The sequence below is a fragment of the Littorina saxatilis genome, linkage group LG12 (assembly GCF_037325665.1).
Source record: "Littorina saxatilis isolate snail1 linkage group LG12, US_GU_Lsax_2.0, whole genome shotgun sequence".
NCBI classification, from domain to species: Eukaryota; Metazoa; Mollusca; class Gastropoda; order Littorinimorpha; family Littorinidae; genus Littorina; species Littorina saxatilis.
Window position 1 is genome coordinate 26,923,757 of NC_090256.1, and position 24,683 is coordinate 26,948,439.

Genomic DNA, 24,683 nt, shown 5'->3' on the forward strand with positions numbered 1-24,683 from the left:
AGTTCATTATTGATCTGTCATCCCAAAAAAGATAATGTTTGGAAGGGTCGAGAACAGACCCTTAACTACAATGTCAATTCCATGTTTTACCCTCAAGCTTACGCCTTTGGAAAGTAAAATAACCACTGAAATGTCAAATCTTAGTTTTATTCACAAAGACATTCAATCATGAAGACTGGAATTTGCATACTCTATCAGACCAGACACACAATTTGTTTACATATTTAAGCCTCTCTATTTACACGCAGATCAAATTCATTTTTGCAATAAAACAATCATGAACATCTGCAAACATCAACAAGATAGAAATCTAAAGTCAGGCTGCATTCAGTTGACTTGTATTGTGATAGCTGAGGATAAAGTTAATGCTTTCAATATTACACTCTTCACAACAGCCTGTACATTTTTGCAAAAAGATAAATTTGGGTGCAACCTACGTTCAGCAAATCAGTCACACATTTGTTGCAAGACGGGTAACTTAGCAAGTTTACCTCCGAGACAAAAATAAAAAGGAAGGAAAGTCTCTCGTACAAATACATGCAGTATAATTTTATTTCTACAAATCTGATTTTCATATAGCTGTACACCAAAAGCTGTAAAGCACCTATGTTTCATCAAGACGTAAAAACATTTGCACTCAATTTCGTCACAGTCATTTAAGAATAATTCAGGTAAGGATGAAAGACGCACATCTCATTCAAGCTCTCAGCAAGTATTTTCTTGTGCCCTTTTTCCTGTTTTCTTGAAAAGATAGCATAAATACATGTGCACACATAAAGTGATTGTGATAGTCAGTTGTGAAAACATGAAAGCTTAACTACACACACTTAGTGCTTCACAGCCGAGACCACCACCACCAACACTCTGTTGGCACATCACGCTAAAGTAGCAATTTTCTACACGGCTCTACAGCATCACATGTAGGTAACAATCTCAAAATCACTTTTCTGTCATGCATTCTACTAGGCATCTTGTCAACTAGTGTCAAAATATAGTGCCCAGGCCACTGGCTGAAGCAAAGGCAGTGAGAGCGTAGGCAGCTTGCCTGGTTTCCAGTAAAAGCTTGGCTTCCTTCACCCAGTCATCCGCCACGATTCGTGACGCCCCCGTCAGCTGGTTCATGAAGCGCACTGCCTGTTCAAGGTCACCCCTCTCCAGCCAGTATTCTGCATGGCCCAGAACGGAAAAAGCGTCAAGTTTGTCGGTGTCAACGGAGTCGTGCTCCGTCTTGGCATATACAGAATCAAAAACGAAATAGGACTGGAGATAGGAGAGGAAAAATTTGAAAAGGGTGCCCCCTGTCTCATCGATCATCGCTACCCTCCTACAGACCCTCTGGACTTGAGGGAAGCGCTCGCGTAGGCTGTCTTCCGTCCAGACGCCACGATCCAAAGCCTCCTCAGGGATGTTCTGAATCAGAGTCTCCACAAAAGGGTGTTTGCCACCGGCATCCGAGATGACCTCCACTTCATTCCTCAGCGGCCTAAGCCTCTCCTCCCACTGCTCTCCACTTTCATTACCATGGCGAATAAGGCCGTTCAGCGCGATACAGGACAGCCACAAGTCTTGAGCCACTCGGGCAATTTTCTCGCTTTCAGCACGGGCTGGAACAGAAGAGCACCAAGATTGGATCACAGGCAAATGACATTTTGCATGATAATGGTTCAGTTATTTAATATTTTCACTGACAGATGACTCATTAAATCCAGTTAAGTTTTTCTGTGATGGCTACAGTAATAATCCACAAAGTGAGAACCCAAATCTCAGTTTTTCTGCACTTTGCTCCTTCATACAAACAAACCACAGCTACACCAGAAGAACACACAGACACTAACACAAGTAAAGACACAGACCATTTTCACTGCACCATGCTAATACTTGGTCCCAAAGGGAGAGAGAATAAAGAGCATCACCCACCTTCCACTGCTGTCTCGATGCCCTTGAGACGCGCGATCCAGCCAGCCACCTCCGTCTGGAAGGCCTGCCTCTCCTTCAAGAGCTGAGTGTGCACCTCTCGCTCACACTGTCTATCCAGCTCCTGAGCTTGCACCTGTAGCACATCCTGCAAATGGTCGCTGTGGGCTGCTGCCTGTCGGGCCAGTTGCTGTCGCAGTTCCTTCTCAAACTCTACACGAGCATCAGCATCCTGTTGTCGGCAAACACAGAAAGATATATAAATGAAGATTTGGACTGGTTAGGTTTAAACAAGAAAAGAATTTGTGGTAATCTAGCTGTATAGCCCATTGTGAGGTTTGCCATCACACTGAATGAATCTCACTTCCACACAGCTATTTCAGAGATAGCCAGATTTGCCTTCAACACGGTTCCTAACTATTTCTTACAAATGCATATTTACTGGAGTGGAGTTCTAATGAAGACCAAGTACTGGTTCCTCTTTCTTTATCTGTATATCTGTTTATTATTTAACAGTTCACCAGCACAAAACTAAAATTACCTTTCTGGAAAACATATCACCTACCACTTCATACCAAAACAAAGATTTTTTGAAGTTTTATTCACAACACTCAAAACGTATCTCACCCATAGCTCTTTTTCCAAAAGAAACTGATCTCTGAGCCGTTCACGCTCAGCCGCCACTCTCTCATCTCCTATCATTTCGTCTTCAATAATTTGCTGTTGTAGTGCTTTCTCCAGACGCTGGGTCTCCATAGCCATCTGTTCTGCTAGCTGTCGCTGTAGCTGTTCAATGCGACGATGGGCATGGGCTATCAAAGCGTTCAGCTCTTCCTCTGTCAGCTTCTTAGCTGAAATAGTTTCACAGTAAGCATTCACTGAATATGTTTTGCAGACACAATTGGGGCAGTCGTGCAGACACAAGTAAAGGCGAAGAATTTCCTGAAAACGTTACCAGCCTCCTTTTATTGTGTTAGTAACACACTATTCACAAAAAATGTCTACCACATGGAAGAAAATCGCATAAGTTACAATATTTACAGTAACAGGTAAGTCTTAGTTCAAACTAGCAATATTTACAGTAACAGGTAAGTCTTAGTTGAAACTAGCGGTCTCATGACTTGCTATGAACCTAATCAACATAATGTCTGGTTGGCAAGCTAGCCACAGAGATGTGACACCCACAAATTCACTTACATCTGTTTCCAAGTTTGACATCTGGCATAAGACTGTCCAGCTCCTCTGCAAACTGCCTGCGCCCACGGTCGACCAGGTCCTTGTATTTGGCCATCACTTTGGCGTCAGACTCTGCTTTCATCACCTGGAAAAGAAAACGTTCACAACCTTACAAGACATTTCAACTACAAGAATGAATCCTTTGCATGGTACTTTTGTCATAAAAGTTGACACAAAGTCAAATAATTGTAACTACGATTGCATTGCAAAAAGATCATTGACAAGAAAATGAATCAAATTACAACCATAAATGTACACATGGAATAATGACCAGAGTATATGCCATCTCCCAAATTTTACACAACATTTAAACTCAGTTTTAGATGAACTGATGTTTTATTTGAAGGAAGGAAGATGCATGCTACAAATACATGAACTGAACCCCTGGTCATTGAAAACATTATCAATTGTCCATTTCCTCCTGGAAGTATCAAACATTAATACCTGCGCAGAAACTGATCTCATTTCACTGTTGACTTTATTGTAGTTTTCCTGGGCAGACATCAGTGTCTTGTTCTTCTTTGTTGTTTTGTTTGACTTGCCATCCTCAATCGTTTTTTTCAAACCCTCAAGGGTTGACCTGAAGAGAAAAAAAAAGTTTCAAAAATACACATTCCTTACCATGCTCCCTTAATAATAATAAAATCAATTCAATACTCTCACAGAACACAAAGTAAACAAAAAAGACATAAAAGAATGCAAAATTATCAAATGCAAGCATTGAAGCACAAAGCGGACAGGCGTGTCGCTAACAGTTAACATATTTCACTTATTTGACACAAAAACAAGCATTTAAACATTAACAAAAAAAGCAAATGCTTACACACAACTCGCCTTTGTTACCCCCGCCCCTCCCTGAACCACCTTACCCCATAGAAGACTCCCTCCCTTTTAAGACCCCCAACCCCTGATAAGACATTTTCAAGAACATGCTTTCTAAGATATTCTATTCATAACCTCTGTAAGTTTACCCCCATTTTAACCCTTACACTTGTGCAATTCTGTAACACATGTTACATAGCCACTGGTGAATTAACAGAGAGAAAAATAAAGAAAAACGGTCATATAGGTTTTCGCATCCATGGGAGGTAATCGGAACCGACCAAACAGACTGAGCCAGTAGCGCGACATATGTCGTTTGTTTGTTTGTTTGTTTGTTTATTTGTTGCTTAACGTCCAGCCGACTACGCAGAGCCATATCAGGACGAGGAAGGGGGGGATGAAGGGGGCCACTTGTCAAGCGATTCCTGTTTACAAATGCACTAACCCATTACTTGTGTCCCAGCAGGCTTTAGTAAAACTAAATTAATACCTACTGGAAGATTACCAGTTTCCAGTGTGTTAAAATAGGCTTAACCTATCTACTGCTGGACTTACATCAGAACACTAACAGATTAAACTATACATGAATCGCGAGACAAGCGGCAAGAGAAGAGATTTTTGGAAAAAATACAGGTGAATGAGCAAGAAGGCAGAAAAAGGAAAAGAATTCACGAAGAAAAAGAGAGCATGACAGGAAAGAGGAACCAAAAATCTACCTAACAGCAAACTAGAAAGCTCCTGCGGTTCCAAAAACAGGAGGGGCCTTTAATTTCATAACCGCAGTGCCCCACTGCGGGAGACATATGTCGTGACAACCAGGTGACAGTATGAGTAAAGTAGCACGACATATGTCGCAACAACCAGCCTAAGGGTTAAGACCTGATTTTCTCAGGGTTTTGTAGGTCTTAAAAGGAGGATTCCCCCCCCACCACCCCCCCCCCCCCCCAAAAAAAAAAATAATGTGTGACCTGTATCAATCCATTTAGTTATTCAACCCTAAGAATATTTTACATATTCAAACTTGAACAACCCCTAACCTACTTCCCACCACCATCACAAACTAGCCTGATATACTCAAGATCCACAAAATTTTGAAAAAAGATTTTTTTTAAATTTTTTTTTAACAAGAATCATAATACAAGTAATTACTAATTTTCTTGACCAAATTGAGTTTTGGCTAGCCCAGACAAAATATGTATGCTCAGACACTTGAGGGACCTCATTTCTGACACTGACATTATTAACAGCTATTGTGTTTTCAGCGTAGCAATAGGGCCCGATATTTAGACGAGACAAGTATAATGCCGACGAGTCGAAGACGAGTCGCATTATACTTGTTCGAGTCTAAATATCGGACCCTATTGCTACGATGAAAACACAATAGCGTTTATATAGCTATTCTGACATTAAATTCTGTGTTAAAATCATGTTTTTGTCAGCAACAAGTACCAGAATGGTCCATGTCGTTGATTGCAGACGACGGTTCCCTTTCCGCATGAAGCCATGGAAATAACCGAACATTGAAAAACCCACGGACATGTATTACGGAGAAAACTCGAGATAACCGGATGTTTAGCATTACGTCAATATGCTAGGAATCATATGACGTCATGACGTATCATGCTTGCCTACGTATATTGTATGTTCGAAAGTCCGACTTCTGTTGGGAATTCGCGTGGTGAAGACTGCGGTAAATCTGTAGATGATAAGAGAACAAGGATTGTCTCAGAAGAAACGACTACATGTTTCAGACCGGTAACTTCATTTTAACATTGCACTATACAATGGACGTTCTATGTGACAGAAAAGTTTGCTGATTTTGTGTTAAACATTGGAGAGATCATCTGCTAGAATCAGAGATAGGTCGCTTCAGATTGCAGCTTCTGGAAATTTGCAAGGTTTGTTGCCTGTAAAAGAACTGGATTTTACATGTAATGTATGTCATGTACAGTAAGCAACAACAAAAACACACACAAAGCAAATGGCATCCTCTGTTGACTAGTCACAGAAACAAACCTGGCGAGGTATGCGTGTACTTTATACACGTGGAAGAAACCGGAACCATGCGCCTAAAATAATGTCAATGTTAGGTTATTATGAATCGAACATGACCCCCTGTGACCCCAAAACTTGACGAGGGCCAATCAAACTTAGGTCAAGTCGGGAGATTATCAAACCCTAGAAGTGTGTGCGGATACAAAGCTCTAGCTTTAAATCCATCCATGAGAACCTCAACGTTAAATTTTATGAAATGAACATGCCCCCGCTGTGACCCCAAACTTTGACAAGGGTCAACCAAACTGAGGTCACTTTGTGAGATCATCAAACCCTAAAAGTGTGCAACGTTTCAGAGGTCTAGTTTGAAAAACATCCGAGATAACATCAATGTTAATTTGTTGGTCCATGGACGGCCTTACGGACATACACATATGAATCCTCATACTCATCATTTACTCAGGTGAGTCAAAAATGTAACACATTGCTTTACTTGCTCAATGTTTCGCAGAGATCCCTTCCCTTCCGTTCAACATAAAACAAAGTACAGTATTGTGCACTTTTTGCTTGAACAGAAGACAGACTGATACGTACTTAGCATCATGCACTGCCTTTGTAGCCTGCCTGGACACGTTTTCTCGCTGTTTGAATGCATCTGCAACTGCATGCCACTGCCGATCTTTGTCCAGAATCTGGCATGAAGAATGTCAGTTGAATATAAACTATTAGTGTGCATCACAAAACATAAATCACATCATGTGTTTAACACATACAAGCGAACAAAGAAGTTTACTCATACAAAAGCATGAGGAAAAGCCTGATGGTAGTAACATTCAAAGCTGGAACAGATACCCTGTTACTCTAACGGTCCACTACTTTTCAAGAGGCTGTATGATTTAAGTTACTAAGCCCAATATTTGAATCCTGATAACATTTCAGAGACATCAAATACATGCACAGGATCTGAACAGAAATCATGAATACATGTTTCAAACTCTACAAATTACAGCACCAGAAACAACCGCTATCTTAGCAACACTGGTCAAAATATGTAAGCCAACTCAACAATCATTCAATCAATTTCATGCAAGTTATGGCTGACAAAATTTGACCTGATGAATATAGCACCACTCACCTCTGAGGTATCCTCCATGGCTTTTTTCAACAACTGTGTGTGTTTCTGAGTGGCCTCAGTCAATTTCTGTTGTGCAGCCACCGCCGCTTCTGTCGTCTCCGTGGCACGTTTCACAAGATTTTCAATGATCACTTCCAAGGCTAGATGAACAGAAAATGTGCACTGCCAGTCACTTTAAAATAAGAAGAAAAAAAAAATTGTCTGGTTATCCAAACTTTTTATGACTTTCCTCAAAATCTGCCCTTTTTGTTTTGAAGCAGATTTTTGTTATGTGTTGTGTCTGTTTGACTGCCTATTTCTTAGTCTGTCTGTCTGCCTGGTTTTGTTTACCACCACATGTTTCATGCTATACCAGTCTTCTTTATATTGGAAAGAATATAAGGTCCTTATCATGCCTTAGGCATACCTCTAGTTTAAGACATAACAGCTTTGATTTTTTTCGCTTAGTGAATCTGTATAATATATTTCAACCAGATGAGCCAGGACATTTTAGAAGCACAAATGAGTTCATAAAATTGCCTCTGGTTTGTTGTGTTACTTTCACTAAAGTTACCTGCATTCTCAGCAGCTTCATCTGCATCCCTTTCTCTCAGTCGCTGCTCTGCCAATCGCTTCTGCTCTTCTTTTGACTTTGCACTCTGAAGCTTGGCTAAACAGACAGTAAGAAGAAAGTCAAACATGTACACAACATCCTCTCATAAGAACACATTGACGGTTCTCACTCCAGGTTTCCTTCAAGTTTTCCATCAATGTCTGTCTCCTCATCTGACTTCTTTGAGAGAGAGAGAGAGAGAGAGAGAGAGAGAGAGAGAGAGAGAGAGAGAGAGAGAGAGAGAGAGAGAGAGAGAGCGTGCAGTGTTGTTCTGAGACCCAGAGGATAGGGTCAGTTGGACCTGGATTGAAGATATGTATAGGTCCAAATGCCCTAGCTACAGAAATGTTGTTCTGTCAAAAGACTTTATTCATCAAGTACATGTCAAAACTATCGGACAGTCGACAAGCCAGGGGTCAGAACAATGCATCACATCAAACAAGAAGGGCAAAGCCCATACGACTCACATGCTTGACCTTGACCTTTACATAGCAATGACATCATACACTAAGAACTGCTTTACACATTTTTCCTACCAAAATACATGTGACCTTAACCCAAGGTCAAGGTCATCCAAGGTCATGCAACACAAAGCTGTTAATTCAAGACATAGGAAGTACAATGGTGCTTATTGGCTCTTTCTACCATGAGATATGGTCACTTTTAGTGGTTCACTACCTTATTTTGGTCACATTTCATAAGGGTCAAAGTGAACTTGACCTTGATCATATGTGACCAAATGTGTCTCATGATGAAAGCATAACATGTGCCCCACATAATTTTTAAGTTTGAAACAGTTATCTTCCATAGTTCAGGGTCAAGGTCACTTCAAAATATGTATACAATCCAACTTTGAAGAGCTCCTGTGACCTTGACCTTGAAGCAAGGTAAACCAAACTGGTATCAAAAGATGGGGCTTACTTTGCCCTATAAATCATATATAGGTGAGGTATTGAATCTCAAAAACTTCAGAGAAAATAGGAAAAATGTGAAAAATAGCTATTTTTTAGACAACATTTATGGCCTCTGCGACCTTGACGCAAGGTCAAGATGCTATGTATGTTTTTTGGGGCCTTGTCATCATACACCATCTTGCCAAATTTGGTACTGATAGACTGAATAGTGTCCAAGAAATATCCAACGTTAAAGTTTTCCGGACGGACGTCCGGACGGATGGACGGACGACTCGGGTGAGTACATAGACTCACTTTTGCTTCGCATGCGAGTCAAAAAGTATGCGTCAATGACCGAGGTCTGAAAACAACACTGTGTGTGCACACTTAAAGGCTGCCATATACGTAGCGTTCATTAATTAATTCCTATTGTTTACATGTGCCAATAATGTTATAAAACTGTACCTAAGGGGATATAATAACGATTAGCTGTAGCTTTCGAACACAGAACAAATTATTTCAGTATTGCAAAGTGGTTTTGATAGTGTCGAATGTAAACAAAACAGTCTCAAAGTGAAAGTGGATGTTTCCCGGAAATTGCAAAGTTAACAAGAATACAGAAAAGCGCGCTTTCCTGCTTAGCACAATACGCTACCGCGCTAATCTGGCGTGTCAATATCACTACGTTTTGCACGTGGAAGGTGAGCGATTTCCTTCACGCGGGGATTGGCAACGCTGTACTGTCTGTGTTGACGGTCTAAAAATAGCCCAAGTCCTGGAGAACATAGCAATAAAGAATTAATTATTTCTCGTAATTGGTAAGGACTTCAAAGCTAAAACTTTGCAGGAAGCTTAATTTATACATCCCCGCAACCATGGGAAAAGCCCTGGAAGTAATTAAATAGGACAATGTCAGCCTTTAACTCACCTTCTTCTAATGAAGGTTTCTTGTCAGCTGCTGATGTAACTTCCTTGCTAGTGGGAAACGCCTGGAATGACACAAATGAGTGCACAAATCATAACACTAAATAATTTGGCAAATAAAAAAACAAAAATAAAATTAATCTTAGCTGAAAATTCCTGAATCTGACGAGAAAAAAATGCTGACTTCATAAGTAACTTCAAACGAAAAACTGAACAAAGTGAATTTCTTCACAAATAACTACCTATGACTATGAGCATGAGTATATCACAATGTATTTTTTCCAGTTTTAGTAATAAAATGAAAGGTCAAGATCTGATCCCTTACATACCTTGTCTTCCTTCTTGCTTTGATTAAAACTAAGAGGCTTATCATCAGCAGCAATAGGCTTCAAATTGCCTGACCTGCAAAATATCAGAGAGAGTCACATCAAAGTACTAATTTAGAGGTGTAAACAAAGTCATAAAAATACAACCATGCATTTATCTGTGCATTTATATCAATACTGTACACCTATAGTCTATACAACATAAACACGAATGATGATACAATAAAATAGAACCAGTTATGAAATAAATGATTTTATCAAGTAAAACAATATAAAATGTATAGAAACCCTGAAAAAGAGTTCACATGAGATCTATACACAAGAAATCAAAACAAGGAGAAGACAGACCAAAACCTAAAACAGAGTCAGATTCAGTAGAAAGGAAGTGAACCCAAAAGTGTTGAACAATCTGCTTGATCACACACACACATGCGCAATGACAAATAACATCCCAAAAAACAATATTAATGGCTTAACTAAGCTTACCCTGAATCAGGACCAGGCTCGGGTGCATCAGGTAGGTATTCAAAAATGGTATCCATTGTTTCTTTGGAATACGGCACATTATCCTCCAACATCTTGCGAAATTTTGGGTCGTACCAGGCATATCCAACTACACCCCCAGCTCCGACTGTAGCCACACTTAGCAGCTTGAAAAGAGTGCCCATAAAACTTCCGCTCCTGAAAGAAATTTGGACATCAAATTGTTACTGAAAAACACACCCCTTCCTCTAAGACCCGAAAGTTCATACCGGATACAAAGAGCTAATTAACTCACTGTATTCTGTTTTATAACATATATCTATACATATCACTTGCTTTACTTAAAAGGTCTTTTTCAATTAGTTTACTGACTGCCTTTTCCAATTCAGTTAATGTCCTAATGTGAATAGCATGTGGTTTTTGTTCTTATTTTGTTTTTATTTTTCTGTCTCGTGCAGATCACAGTTACTGTTTCCTAGATGTGACCAAGTGACACTTTATAAGTTTACATGTTTTATGCAGTGTGCATTGAAAAAAATAACAACAAATAAACAAAGAGACATCAGCAACCAATGCACATCATTACTTTTCTCGAGGAGGAGGCGGCGGTGGAGGAGGTGGTGGTGGTGGCGGTGGAGGTGCATTGTATGCAACTCGTGTTGATCCCTTTTCGTTGATGTTAGAATAGTTCTGGCTTGAACATGACAACGCTCTTCTGCTCTCCCCTCTCTGTAAAGAAATAATCAAAATTGTGACATCAAGATGTCAAAGCAATTTCATGTCAGAAAAAATTAGTACATTATCAGGTGGTCTGTGAATTGCTCTGCTGAACATTTTGTACATAAAACAAAGTACATGTAATACAGCTACACTTATATTTTATAAAGCAAAGTTAGTCACAGCAAAATGATGTAATCCATAATATCAAACAGAATTTTCAGAATATGCCCCACGGAAATATACAGCCATTACCAACTGTAAATATAATGCGTGAACATTTAGAGAATCATTCAGTGTAACTGTAACAACAGAACTTTTATGGAACGCAACTAAATCTTGAGATTTCCTGTTCAAACATCTAGTTCTGGGCAATCTGCCTTTTTAGCCCCACGTGCAGTTCGTTGAAACATCACATTGAATTAATCTGAAAATGTGAAATGTTTACTCTTCTTTTAGTACATGACATCATTTCAATGGGGCTATTTCGGGAAATAGTTCAGTTCCTGATTTGGGGTTTCCCAGTGTTGTTCCCAGCCTCATAAGGCAATGGGTCTGTTGGAACTGGATCAAAATACTTTTGTAGGTTCAAATATGTCCTCGTTCTGTCCCCTTGGAAGGAAAATGTTCAGAAATCTTCCTACACGACAAGACAATCGAGCAGTTGATTAGTCATGCGTCAGATAAAAAACGTATGTGTCAATGACCGAAGTCGGAGGCCCGGGAACAATGCTGGCTACCCTAACATGACTTTCCAAAAGATGGATCCAGATCAAGAATCTGTACTTGGCAACACAATGGGATGGGATGCACCCTCGAGTGCTAAAAGAAGCGCAGGAGGAGCTGCTTAGACCATTCACAATCCTCTTCAACCAGTCCATGGCAGACGGCAAGATTCCTGCCGATTGGAAGATAGCCCAAGTCAGCCCCATTTTCAAGAAAGGGAGCAAGTCACAGGCAGGAAACTACAGGCCGGTGAGCCTAACGTCAATACCATGCAAGATGATGGAGGGCATCATCAGAACAGCACTACTGGAACACATGGAGCCAGCCTTCACTGACTGCCAGCACGGCTTTTTGAGCGGCCGCTCATGTATGACACAGCTATTGGACACTATCAACATCTGGACGAGTCTCCTGGACGAGGGCAATGCAGTGGACGCTGTCTACTTGGATTTTGCCAAGGCTTTTGACAGCGTTCCCCACCAGCGGCTTCTCTTGAAATTGGAGAAATACGGCGTCCAGGGCAGCGTACATAGCTGGGTCACTGACTTTTTAAGCGAAAGACAGCAACGAGTGACTCTGAATGGCGCATCATCAGGTTGGACCACAGTCTCCAGCGGTATTCCCCAGGGGAGTGTCCTCGGTCCGATCCTCTTCGTCTGCTACGTGAACGATATGCCTGATGCAGTGGAGGGCCTACTCCGGATTTTTGCCGACGATACCAAGGTCTTCTCCACAGCAAACGACCAGAATGACTGTCAGGGACTTCAGAGGGACCTAACAGCTCTACAACAGTGGGCCAACGACTGGCAGTTACGTTTCAACGCTGGGAAGTGCAAGGTCATGCACCTGGGCAAAAAGAACGAAGAACATGATTACCACATGCAGGATGGAGCTAACCAGACGACCCTCGAAGCAACGACATGTGAAAAGGACCTTGGCGTGCATGTTGACCCTACATTGAAATTCTCACAGCACGTCAGGAAGACGACAAACAAAGCAAACAGCATCCTTGGAATGATAAGGAGAACCTTTGACTACATGGACAAAAGCATGATGAACCAACTCTTCAAAGGCTTGATCAGACCCATACTAGAATACGGCAATATCATCTGGTCGCCCTCCCTGAAGAAAGATGCCATGCTCATCGAGAGCATTCAAAGAAGAGCCACAAAAATGGTCCCTGAACTCAAGGAGAAGGAGTACGAAGACCGCCTGAGGGCCCTGAACCTCCCAAGCCTGACGTATAGAAGACTGAGAGGGGACCTCATTGAGGCGTACAAACTGACCCACGGAATGTACAATGTGGACAGTGAAACTCTGCTCCCAAAGTGCAAGAACGACCGAACAAGAGGCCACCAATACAAGCTGGAAAAAAGAGCATCCCGCCTGGATATCAGGAAAAACTTTTTTGGGCTGAGAGTAGTCGGGAACTGGAACAGCTTACCAGAGTATGTAGTCAACGCCCCGTCCGTGAACAGTTTCAAAGGAAGGCTTGATAGAAACCTGAGAGAGCACCAATATAGTATTGAATTCCCGCTGACTACCTCCAGTCAAGACACCCAAGAAGTGGGTGGAACGAATACCCAAGAACTGCGACACAAAGACCCACTATAGGCCCTTGGCCTCGGATGGAAAAACAAGTGTGTGCAAGTGTAAGTGTAAGTGTATACAATCCATTGCAACTATAATGCAAGACGTCCGACTGGACCCATATCTTTAATAAATACATTTTACTTATCAACCAACACAGGAGATGTATAAAACCACCTGATGAGAACTTTATTATGCCAAAAAGAGAAACCTACATTACAATTCGACACAGTTTTAATGAACCAAATGCACAGTGGTAGTGGAGATATTTGTGTGACCTCAAACGACTGCAGGTGGTGAGACTGAGAAAGGGCCCATTTTGATAAGAATGCATGACAAGAACGAAAGGACACAACAAAAGAAAAATGAAAAATAATTGACAGGGATAAAACGTTGCACATACTGCTATTGCAGAAGACAATCGCGTTGTTGAAGCCTTCCACATCGCTTCAACTTTCAGTTGTCTACACAAACCGTGGCAGACGGTCAGAGGAAGGGTACCGGTGAAAGAATCATGGGAACGTGAAAGTAAAAAGCTTGGAACGGATAGAAACTGGAAGAACTACGTTTATTATATGGAGACTGTTCTTTGCAAATAATGATTAAGTTTTCAATGTGTTTACGTATTTATTTAAAAGTTCAGGATTTTTTGTTTTGTTTCCGCAAAATTGAAGAAGAAAGAAATTCGCAATTTTTATTGACCAAACATGGCTGCGTCCTTGAGGGCTGGCTTCTGCCGTAAGTTCTGAAGTTATTGCTGCAAATACTGTTCACGTAGGATGGTTATGACGCGTGTGTTTTGCGCGTGATTGTGTGTGTGTGTGTGTTTGTGTGTGTGTGTGTGTGTGTGTGTGTGTGCGTGTGTGTGTGTGTGTGTGTGTTCCCTTTCTAGTCTCTCTCTCTCTCTCTCTCTCTCTCTCTCTCTCTCTCTCTCTCTCTCTCTCTCTCTCTCTCTCTCTCTCTCTCTCTCCTTCTTCTTCTTCTTCTTCTTCTTCTTCTTCTTCTTCTTCTTCTTCTTCTTCTTCTTTCCGGTAATGCCAACGATCTTGAGGATGATCATTCTGGCATGAAACGGGGGGTGTTTTAAAATCCATTTGCGTGCTCTGGTCGTTGTCATTGCCTGTCATTGTCTCTCTCTCTATTAGAGTCTCTGTATAAAACGTAACACAAAAGCTATACACTCCGAGTGTATACAGAATCGATAGGACTGTATTTATACACTCCGACAATGAAAAGCTCTGTTACAACTCTAAGCCAATGAAATGCCCCTTTACAAGTCGTTAGGAAGTAGCCAATGAAATTGAAAAATCAGTCTGACCTATGAACTTCCGCTATCTCTTGTTTAGAGTGTCGAGGGTTGGCAAATAATGTAAGTTCACATACACAGTAGTAATTAGTATACATCCGTTCCAACTCTGACAATAAACTGCCATGAAGCATCAGTTCCCTGTGTGTGTTTGTTTTTGTCTGTGTTTGTTCTCAGAGTACTTTGATACCATGAATCGAAAGTGAAGCGTACCTTTGCAAAATGGTGTCGAATGACGCTCCGAGTATTAATGCGGTTCATTGTCTGGTCTTTTCTGGCAAAGGCCGTGCAGCATCATATTGTTTTCTTTTCTTTGTACTCTTATATTAAATCAACTGCTCTGCGTTCATATCACAAAGTGCTGTCGAATGGCAAATTCGCTTCATGACCGAAAGTTAACGCGGGAGTGTATACAAGATTATAACCCCTGTATACACTCCGAGTGCATATAGCCAGTGCGATCAATATAATTATATTAAGTAGCTGTTTACCTGTTTGTCTTGAAAACTTGATCATTTTCATTTTAAACTTCACAGCCAGGCAGTGACACACATACATCCACACACACATGTGCGAAATCAGTGGTCCCCGGGGCAAGCTTTGCTGAAGCGGGTCACGAGCCGCTGTAGATCTGAAGGCGTGCTAAGTAAATCCCAAACAGGGTCAACTCAAGGATGTGCACAGCCTTGTTTCACTCCACTTCGGATGTCAAAGGCGTCTGATCAGTGATGTCTAGCCATCAAAGACCACAATGCCTTTCATGTCTTCATGGAAAGATTGGATAATGCTGAGAAGCCTGGGTGGATAACCAATCTTGGGAAGGAGCTCAAAGAGGCTGTCCCTGCTGACCAGATCAAAGGCCTTTGTAAGGTATATGGCCACGGCTCAGAAATGGCGTCGAACGCTATTTTCACCCGCTTCGTTTATTTGATCACTAATATTTTTAAACAGAGCTGCAATTAGAAAACGGAAGCACATTAGTTGCATCGGACACATGTTTACGTTTCTGTTCCTTCCGAAAATGGAATGCCGTTTGACGTTTTGTGATCATGACGATGCATTTAGTGCAGAAAACGGGCTGTGTTTTAGTGATTTTCTTGTGACATATTAACAGAGGTTGCATACGAATCATGTTTATGTTTAACTGTGAGAGGGACACATGCGAAAACTGACGTTTCCAAACTCCGAAAAGCCTGCAGATTACGTCGCATAGGTTTTTTTCAAAAAACGGTCTTCGCGGAGCCGAGCAGTTGGCCGGAAACACCCGAAGAGTTGGTCATAACGAATTGTCGCAAGAATGCTAGCGGAAGAATCTCTGTGTTTTATCAGCTATCGAACAACTTTTACCGTCTGACTGTATTCATATATATAATCACAACACTATCAAGTATTATTTGCCAGAAGAAAAAATTAGATTTGCGCGAGGGTTTTCTAGTAATCAGAGCCAAAGTAGTGAACTTGCCAAATTGTCGCAAGAGGACAGCGTTATGCACTACATTTTTGATCGGACTTTTTCGGTCCCAGAACTCTTTTATTAGTCATGTGACCGTTGTTTGCGCCATTAGCAACGGTTGACTTGGAGTGATCAGCTGGGAAGGTGCGAGATGAAAGAAGAAAGCGGAGAAAAAAGAGGTAAATGTTTTGTCGTAATTTTTTTCGATAGCGTTATGCACTACGTTCCCTCTGGTTTTTGCAGAGTATTTTGTGGATTGTGTCACAATGCATTAGTCTACGACTTGTGGTGTTTGAAATGTATGTCGGATTGATTCTTCCCATGTATGTTGCCAGAACAGACATTTTGAATTTTCACTTTGGAAGTGAAAAAACAAGGTTTTTGTCATCGATTGTTGTACGATTTGTCGTAGTGTTATGCACATACATTTGTGTAGGTCTTATCGAAGGAACCATTCAAGGAATAGTAGCAAAATTCATATTTGTAACAACGATTTGGAATAACTTGACAGTTTGACTTATCTTCACTTCGATCAATTTCGGCAATGCCGTATGTTCCCGTTGTTCATAACTTTGCAACACAAAATGTGTATTCGAGGCATGCGGGTTCTGAATTAACAGATTTCTTTGTTTAAAATATGTTTTGAAAAGAAATAAATGGCTCAGTGTTACTAATGCTGTGTCAGCTTTGATATGGTTTTCGATGGAACAAAAAAATGCTCTTAATAATTAAAACCGGTGCAGTTCATAACTTTGCACCAGAGGTCTATTGTCTGATTTGTGTAAAGTTATGAACAGTAACCATATTCTTCTTGTTGATAATTATTTGGTACATTCTTGCAGGAAGACACTGCAGCTGATATTGTTGTTTGCTTCATTTTATTTCAGGCTGCGAGAAAACTTGAATTTGTGTTTTGTATGTATGTTCATAACTTTACAGAGCATGCTGTTTCCTGGGTGTGGTGAGGATGTCGCAAAGTTATGAACTGCAGTTAACACTGGCTTTTCTATGTTTTTGAAGTGAGATGTGATAGAGTTTTGCAGAAATAAGCCTCAAAGACAGAGATATGCTAGAAAAAAACACAGACTTTGTTGTTTCTGGATAGTGATGTAGTGTTGCTGCTGTTCATAACTTTACGCCGGATTTTTGATGTAAAGTTATGCACTGTCAGGAAACAGGTTGTTCACACAAAAACTAAATTATTTTGTTTTTATGCAGGAAGCTAAAGTGATGTTGGTTGGTGGATTCTGTTTCAGACACCTGGTTTGAATCTGTTTTAAGTTTCATGGTTCTTTCAGCTGTTCATAACTTTGCAAATCCCTAGCCTGCTTTGTGGTTGCTGTTTGTCGCAAAGTTATGAACTGCATTTGATACTGATTCTTCTATGGTTTTGAAGTGAGCTGTGATATTGTTTTGCAGAAATAAGCCTCAGAGACAGAGATATACTTGACAAATCACAGACTTAGTTGTTTCTGGATAGTGATGTGGTGTTGGTGCTGTTCATAACTTTACGCCGGATTTTTGATGTGAAGTTATGCACTGTCAGGAAATGTGTTGTTCGCACAAAAACTGAATTGTATTGTTATTATGCAGGAAGCCAAAGTAATGTTAGTTGGTGGATTCTGTTTCAGACACCTGGTTTGAATCTGTTTTACGTTTCATGGTTTTTACAGCTGTTGCAAATCCCAAGCCTACTTCATGGTTACTGTTTGTCGCAAAGTTATGAACTGCATTTAATACTGATTCTTCTATGGTTTTGAGGGTAGCTGTTAGGTTTTTGCTGTTGCAGAAACTAGCTTTAGAGAGGGAATGATGGTTGAAGCAACACTGTCTTGGTAGTTTCTCAACAAAGCTTTGGTTTTGTTGCTGTTCATAACTTTGCAACACAAATCTGATGTTGAGTTGTATACCTTTTTTATTGCTTTCAGTTTTTAAGAAAAGGTCTTAAAAAAAAGACAGGTCTTTAAAACGAGGGCCTCGTGATGTGGAGATTAAATGACATGCTATGGAGAAGAAAAAAATGTGAAAAAGCAAGGTCTTAAAAAGGGGCAAGTCTTTATATTAAGGTCTGAAGGGAAGGGATCTGTAATGAACAGGAAGTTGAAATTACTGGAGCAGCTGACTTAGTGGCCTGATAATGTATTTGCCTAGCTATTTATTGTTAGCATAAAACATTTCTCTGATTGCCATTGCTTCTGTTGCAGGTGACAAAGATTACAGATGAGGGGTGCTGGGGCAGGTACCTGGAGAAGATCCGTGATGCCTGATGGCTGGAAATGGCCAGCTGGACCAGTGTCAGAATTTTTTATTCAGTCGACCGATGTCGTGGCAGTCCTCCACAACTACTCCACTAAAACTTACAAGCGAGCACTTGTTTTCACCTTCAACTAAAAGTCAAACATTATGAATTCCTCATAACAGGTCTTTCTGTGTGTAATAGTGTGTTTCAACATGCTTTTCTGCTATGCGTGTTCGCATTTTTCTCACGGATTTATGTACAGTGCGTTTTCTGTGTCTGTGCAGTAATGTTATGAACATGTGTCAGTATCTGTAAGCGGGCAGAATCCAATCTTTAGCATAGTACCAGCGGAACTGGGGAGAGCACTTATTTATTTAATAAGGCAGCGCGAACTGTCTGTTTTCTTGACTGTCTCTTCTTCCAGATTGTTCCAATCAGCTATTGTTCTTGGAAAGTAGGAGAACTCATACTGGGGGGTCTGAGTGATTGTTTGAGTGATTGTTTGAATATTACTCAGGCTGTTGTTTTGTGCCAGTTAAGTCACAATGTTCTTGGTCTGGTATTCTTGGTTTGATTCGTCTTTTTCCAGTAGCCTCCTTGGTTATGAAATTTGTTGCAGGTAGTGCTGGCATCAGGCCTGTTGACACTTTGTAGAAGAAAGATCAGTCGCTGCTGCCGCCTTCTTTGCTGGAAGGGTTGGGAAACAAAGGTCGCTCAGCATCTTGGTAACACAGCCGGAGGGGCGGTCCCTATAGTTTTGGGTGATAAAACGGGCCGCCCACCTCTGGACCATCTCTAGTTTGTTGATGTCCCCTATAAGATGGCGGTCCCAGGCGACCGAGCTGTATTCCAGCGTGGATCTCACTAGGGAGATGAATGCTGTGCGCCTACACTCTTTGAGGCAGCATCGTAGGTTGCGACGTAGGAATCCAGTTGTGGAGTTGGCTTTACCTTTGTGATGTTGGCAACGTGTCTCGTCCATGATAGATCCTCCGACATGGTACGCCTAGGTACGGATTACATGGTACTTGTTGCAGCATGTGTTGTCCAAGTTCGTAGGAGGGAGATGACAGGTCTTAGTCCAGATTTTGGGCTTGTCTGTATAATCTCTTCTTCCTTTTTAGCAGTTTCTTCAGATGATTGTTCAACCATGGTGGGCGGCTTCTTGGTGAGCATGTGTTGGATGGGATGTGTTGGTCAATAGCAGTGAGGAGTTCGCCTTTGAATGTAGACCATAGCGAGTGGATGTCACAGCCCTCAGCGTTCATTGCTTGCAGCCACTGGGATGTTCGAGCCGCATCGGCTTTGAGATGTTCCCAGTTAGCCTTCCCATACTTGTAGCGTTTGCTAGGTTTCTGGCGTGTTTTGTGATCAGGAGTATATTATAGAAGGCAGTATTTCTCTCCAAATTGTGCAACTTGCTTTTGACTAACAGGAGTTTTGTTCTGTAACCTTAATATTAAGCTGTTGTGTGATCTTTCAGCCAAAATATTCATATTTGTTTAAAAGTCCATTCAGTTTGTCGTAAAGTTATGAACTCCATCTCTTTATTCGATTAATGGCTAAGTTGCAAGATTGTGCATAGCACCAGTGTTCTTCTTTGTGCATGTATGTATTATTATCATATGTAGTGTGTTAATGTTCTGCAAGGTTTGGCTGCTGTGTTGAAAAAAATAAATTGTCACGATGTAAAGTTATGAACAACAAATAGCAACCACAGATTTCTCTGCCTGTGGGTCTATTAAATCATTGACTTTTGCCTGGTTGTTAGTGAATGTATGTTCTGTAACCTTAATAAGCTGTTTTGTGTAAGCACGGGGTGATCTTTTAGCAAAAATGTTCATGTTTGCTTACAATTCCATACAATTTGTCGTAAAGTTATGAACTCCACCTCTTTTTTTCGATTTATGTCTAAGTACTTTTAGTTGCAAGATTTTGCTTAGCATGAGTGTTCTACTTTGTACATGTATGTATTATCACTATATGTAGTGTGCCAAAGTTCTGCAAGGTTTGACTGCCGTGTTCGTAAAAGTAAATTGTCACAGTGTAAAGTTATGAACAACAAATAGCAATGACAGATTTCTCTGCCTGTGGGTCTATTTTGAGCTTCATTTTGGGCTAGTTGTTAATGCATTGATAGGTTTTGTCACTTTACTAAATCTCTCACTTGACTTGATACTTGTAGTCTAACTTAAATCAGATTTTCTGATTTTTTCTTCTTGAAATTCACTGTGAAAGTTATACAAGGGTTTATGGCATTATAGGAGCTAGATTTCGCATGTGAAACCGCTCAGATATTTGCTTGTGATGTCTGTAGGTTGGTTAATGCATAATTCATCTTAATTTTGCTGAAGAAAAGGTATGATTGGATCTTAATAGTCGTAGCACGCTCACATTGGTGTAATGTTATGAACAGCATGAGCAGGCATTGTTTCTATAAGGTTTTTGGCTCACACTCAATCCTGTTTTTGTACATACATGTTTATTCAGGAGTTTCGTATCAGTTGCAATGTTTGTTTTACATGGAATGTGGTATAATTTGACTGAATCATTGTTTTATTCTTGTGACATGTTGTTAGAGTTATGAACAGCACGTGAGTACTATTCTGTGTACTACGGATGAAATAAATGACCAATTTCTTCGGGACTTGTTGTGTTGGATTTGTTACATCGTTCTCCTCAAACTTAACGATATAAATGACACATTCTAACAAAATCACCTTTTGTCACAACTTTAGACTCCATTTCTGAGCCATGGCCATATAAAGACTACGTAGAGTGGCTTTCTTTGCTCCCTGCATTTCTCCTGCACTTGCCTGAGGGAGAAGACCATGTTGATGGTGCACCTGTTTACCCAAAATCCACACTGAGATTCTGCAAGCACTTTAATTGGAGTCTCTTTAAGTGTGACATGAACAAAGAGCTTCTCGACGATGCTGAAGAGGAAGATGACGCGGTAATTGTTGCACTTGCAGTCACTCCTGTCACCTTTGTTTTTGTAAAGTGTGACGATGTTAGTATCCCTCATGTCTTGCGGAACTTGACCTTCTCTCCAGCAAAGGCAGAGGATTCCGTGCAGATCAGTGATTAGGATTCTTTCGCAGCATTTCACAATCTCGGCTGGGATACCGTCTTTCACGGATGTTTTGCCAGAGGTAAGACTTAGACTAAGAGAGTCCAGGGCCACGCTCAGTTCTTGGAGGGTAGGTTCTCTGTCTCTGTCTTTACGGGCAGACAGTCAATGGCATTCAAGGCGTCTTCAGTGACCACGTTCTCCCTGGCATATAGCTAGGAGTAGTGGTCCTGGATTACCTCAACTGTGGCAGACTTCAGAGTGGCAGTTTTCTTCTGTATCGGACCCAGTGCCTGCTTGATTCTGTTATACATCCCCTTGTTATTGCCAGTGTCAGCTGCAAGCTGTATCTGTGAGCAGAGCTGGAGCCAATAGTTGTTGGCGCATCGCCTGATGCTCTGTTGAAGTTTGCTGCAAGCGGCCCGGAGGGCAGGCTTTACATGCGGCCAGGGCTTCTCTCCTTTCCTCAATGACAAGCAATCATTTCCTCATGGTGAGCCTTGAACGAGTCTGCCAACTTGCTGATCTTCTTGCCAAATGTGGACATAGCAGCATTGTAGACAGTGTCCCTGAAGTGTTCCCATCTGTCCTGGGTGTTGTCACTGTGTGGGCCCGGAAACCATTCCTGCAGTGCACGCGCAGAGATACATGTGTTTGACAATATTGAACAAAGTAAACAACTGTTATGTTGAAAACTGGAAACTGCTTCTTCAAAAACTTACAAAGTTGCCGATGGGTCCAGGGAGAGTGATTCGTGATTGTTAATCAAACAGCAAAATTTCCTTTTCCCACAGACACTTATAAGACCTGCCATTTTGCTATTGTTTATTCTTGCATACACTGTATAATTCACGTCTGCCACTGCCAAGTTCCATATTCCCGCTCTTTATGTCTGACACTTTATATAAGCTTGATTTTATATAGTGCTTGCTATATATCTGTTTCAGGGTTACTGAGAGGTTGTCAAACTTGGACACAAGCTGCCACATCACCAACATCACAAGTACTCAAATTCACAGGACAGTCAGCCAGTGTAGGCAGAGGTGTTTTGTCCAGTTTCACTGCTCGCAGCTTTGGGTCTTTGTCCTGCGTCTGGAAGACAAACAGTTTCAGACTTCCTGCCATGGTCACTGCCAGCAGATGGTACGATACAAGAAGCCATTCATGTAGTATCAAACCATCATTGCCAGTTCCTAATTGCACCAGACTCCTCTTTTATTTTGTTGTTGACTTTATTTTTATTCTTCTTTGCTTTGGGGGGTCACTTTGTTCTGTTTGTTTGTTCGTTCATGGGCTGAAACTCCCACGGCTTTTACGTGTATGACCGTTTTTACCTTGCCATTTAGGCAGCCATACGCCGCTTTCGGAGGAAGCATGCTGGGTATTTTCGTGTTTCTATAACCCACCGAACTCTGACATAGATTACAGGATCTTTTTCGTGCGCACTTGGTCCTGTGCTTGTGTGTACACACGGGGGTGTTCGGACACCGAGGAGAGTCTGCACACAAAGTTGACTCTGAGTCACTGAGTCTGAGAAATAAATCTCTCGCCGAACGTGGGGACGAAGTCACGCTGACAGCGGCCAACTGGATACAAATCCAGTGCGCTACCGACTGAGCTATATTCCCGCCCACTTTGTTCTGTTATTTTAATGAATTCCTTTTTTAGATGTTTTGATGTTTTTTCCTATTTTGTTCTTTCTTCCCTTCTCAGTAGTTCTTGTGCTTAACAATTGGCTTTGCTCTCTCTGTTGACCTTTACATGCGACTTGGGGGGAACAAATTGTTGTTCCAGTAAAGTTTTCATCAAGGCATATTTTTAATGGAACAGCTCTCCTCATAACTATTTTTATGATTTTTTGGGCCAAAGTAATACTAAGTGGAGAATAGGCCATTTATATATATTTCTGTATATTACAGTAAATTATGAAAGGCGAATTTGTTTGTTCAAATTTACATTGTGTGATGTTCTTCCCTTCAAAACACATTAATTGAATAATTCTGAATATCAATGATTTGTCACTACAGGGTACCACTTCAACCCTTTACACCACTGGTGGAACAAGTGCGGACCAAAATCCGATACAGTTGTGCAAGGGGCAAACCCAAGACTGTTAAATCTGTCCCTGCAAGATTCTACCGACTCCACTGGGGTGCCTGGATTCGAACCCGGGCGGGTCGTAGCAAAAGACTTTGGAGGAAGAACCCAGACAGAAGGTATCGTCTGAGGCAGCATGTCTTCTGCAACAAAACTCAGAGCAAGCTTCTGGACAGGATGGTTACAAGGTTCTGGCGACGTCCGAAATACTACGTAGACGATCCATATGAGCCATACCACAAACGGCAGAACTTTGACATGTACTATCCACAAAAGAGTCGTCCGTTCTACCCCTAGATGTCTGCATGCATGAATATTTGATGTTGTGGTAGAGTGCTGTGATGAAAAAATGATTTATTGTATGTTTTCTATGCGTTTTTGAGTAAGAATGTCAGAAAGATCTCAGACTATTTTGTTGTTTTGATTTCACATTTGCAGGCTATGCATTCTGTCTTTGTTGTTGTTCTCTTTCTTTTTTTGTATTCTTCCTCCCTCCACCTGCACCCCACCCTCTCTCTCTCTCTCTCTCTCTCTCTCTCTCTCTCTCTCTCTCTCTCTCTCTCTCTCACACCTCACACCTCACACCTCACTATCTCTTTCTTTCTCTTTCACTCTGTGAGTGGATGTGTGTATGTGTGTGTGTGTGTGTGTGTGTGTGTGTGTGTGTGCATGCATATGCACACACATAAAGGATCTGCTATCAAGCATCAGACATAATTTACACATGATTAAGATAATGCAAATAATGATGGAGCATATGGAAGTAACTCAGACGTTTTCAATTAAAATATTTGGGTGTGACATCAAGGTAAAATAAAAGTTGTTATGCTCCTGCAAAATATATTTTTTCATCATAAATTCATATCATAAAGTGCAGCTTATACCAAGGATGTGGGGTAAAAATGTCAACAAGCAGTCATATAGCTAGCTATGTGTCTTATTGTGCATATGCTTCGGGGCATAACCAGTAAATTGTGAATTCTAAGCGCATAGTGTTTTAGTTATGCACTATAGAAATCTCCTTAATAAATAAATAAATTCTCTCGTGCAGACACTTGACAGACAGATTATTTTTGTTGCGGCTTGAGAGAGGTAAAGCAATGAAGTGGACATTGTTTATATGCGTGAGTGATGGTCATGCACATGACAAATACATGCATGT

At 41.0% G+C, this 24,683-nt stretch overlaps 1 protein-coding gene across 1 annotated transcript; it reads right to left on the minus strand.

The window, feature by feature from the left end:
* Nucleotides 1-133: 133 nt before the first annotated feature.
* LOC138981636 (MICOS complex subunit MIC60-1-like) lies at nucleotides 134-13,889 on the minus strand. Its single transcript, XM_070354629.1, has 13 exons — nucleotides 13,757-13,889; nucleotides 10,907-11,049; nucleotides 10,324-10,518; nucleotides 9,841-9,913; nucleotides 9,516-9,576; nucleotides 7,656-7,751; nucleotides 7,103-7,242; nucleotides 6,562-6,659; nucleotides 3,595-3,730; nucleotides 3,112-3,235; nucleotides 2,542-2,765; nucleotides 1,918-2,146; nucleotides 134-1,604 (listed from the first exon to the last, which is right to left on the minus strand). Exons 1-13 carry the CDS (start codon nucleotides 13,796-13,798, stop codon nucleotides 985-987), a joined length of 2,181 nt encoding a protein of 726 aa, XP_070210730.1. The 5' UTR covers nucleotides 13,799-13,889; the 3' UTR covers nucleotides 134-984.
* Between the last annotated feature and the right edge of the window lie 10,794 nt (nucleotides 13,890-24,683).

Bases quoted from the DNA above. Each gene is read 5' to 3' on its own strand.
- LOC138981636 (XM_070354629.1), bottom strand. From the start codon at position 13,798: ATGTGGAAGGCTTCAACAACGCGATTGTCTTCTGCAATAGCA. The intron at 9,577-9,840 runs GTATGTAAGGGA...GTGTCATTCCAG, and splicing joins AAAGCAAGAAGGAAGACAAG to GCGTTTCCCACTAGCAAGGA. The intron at 7,243-7,655 runs GTAACTTTAGTG...CTGTTCATCTAG, and splicing joins TGAAGCTGCTGAGAATGCAG to CCTTGGAAGTGATCATTGAA.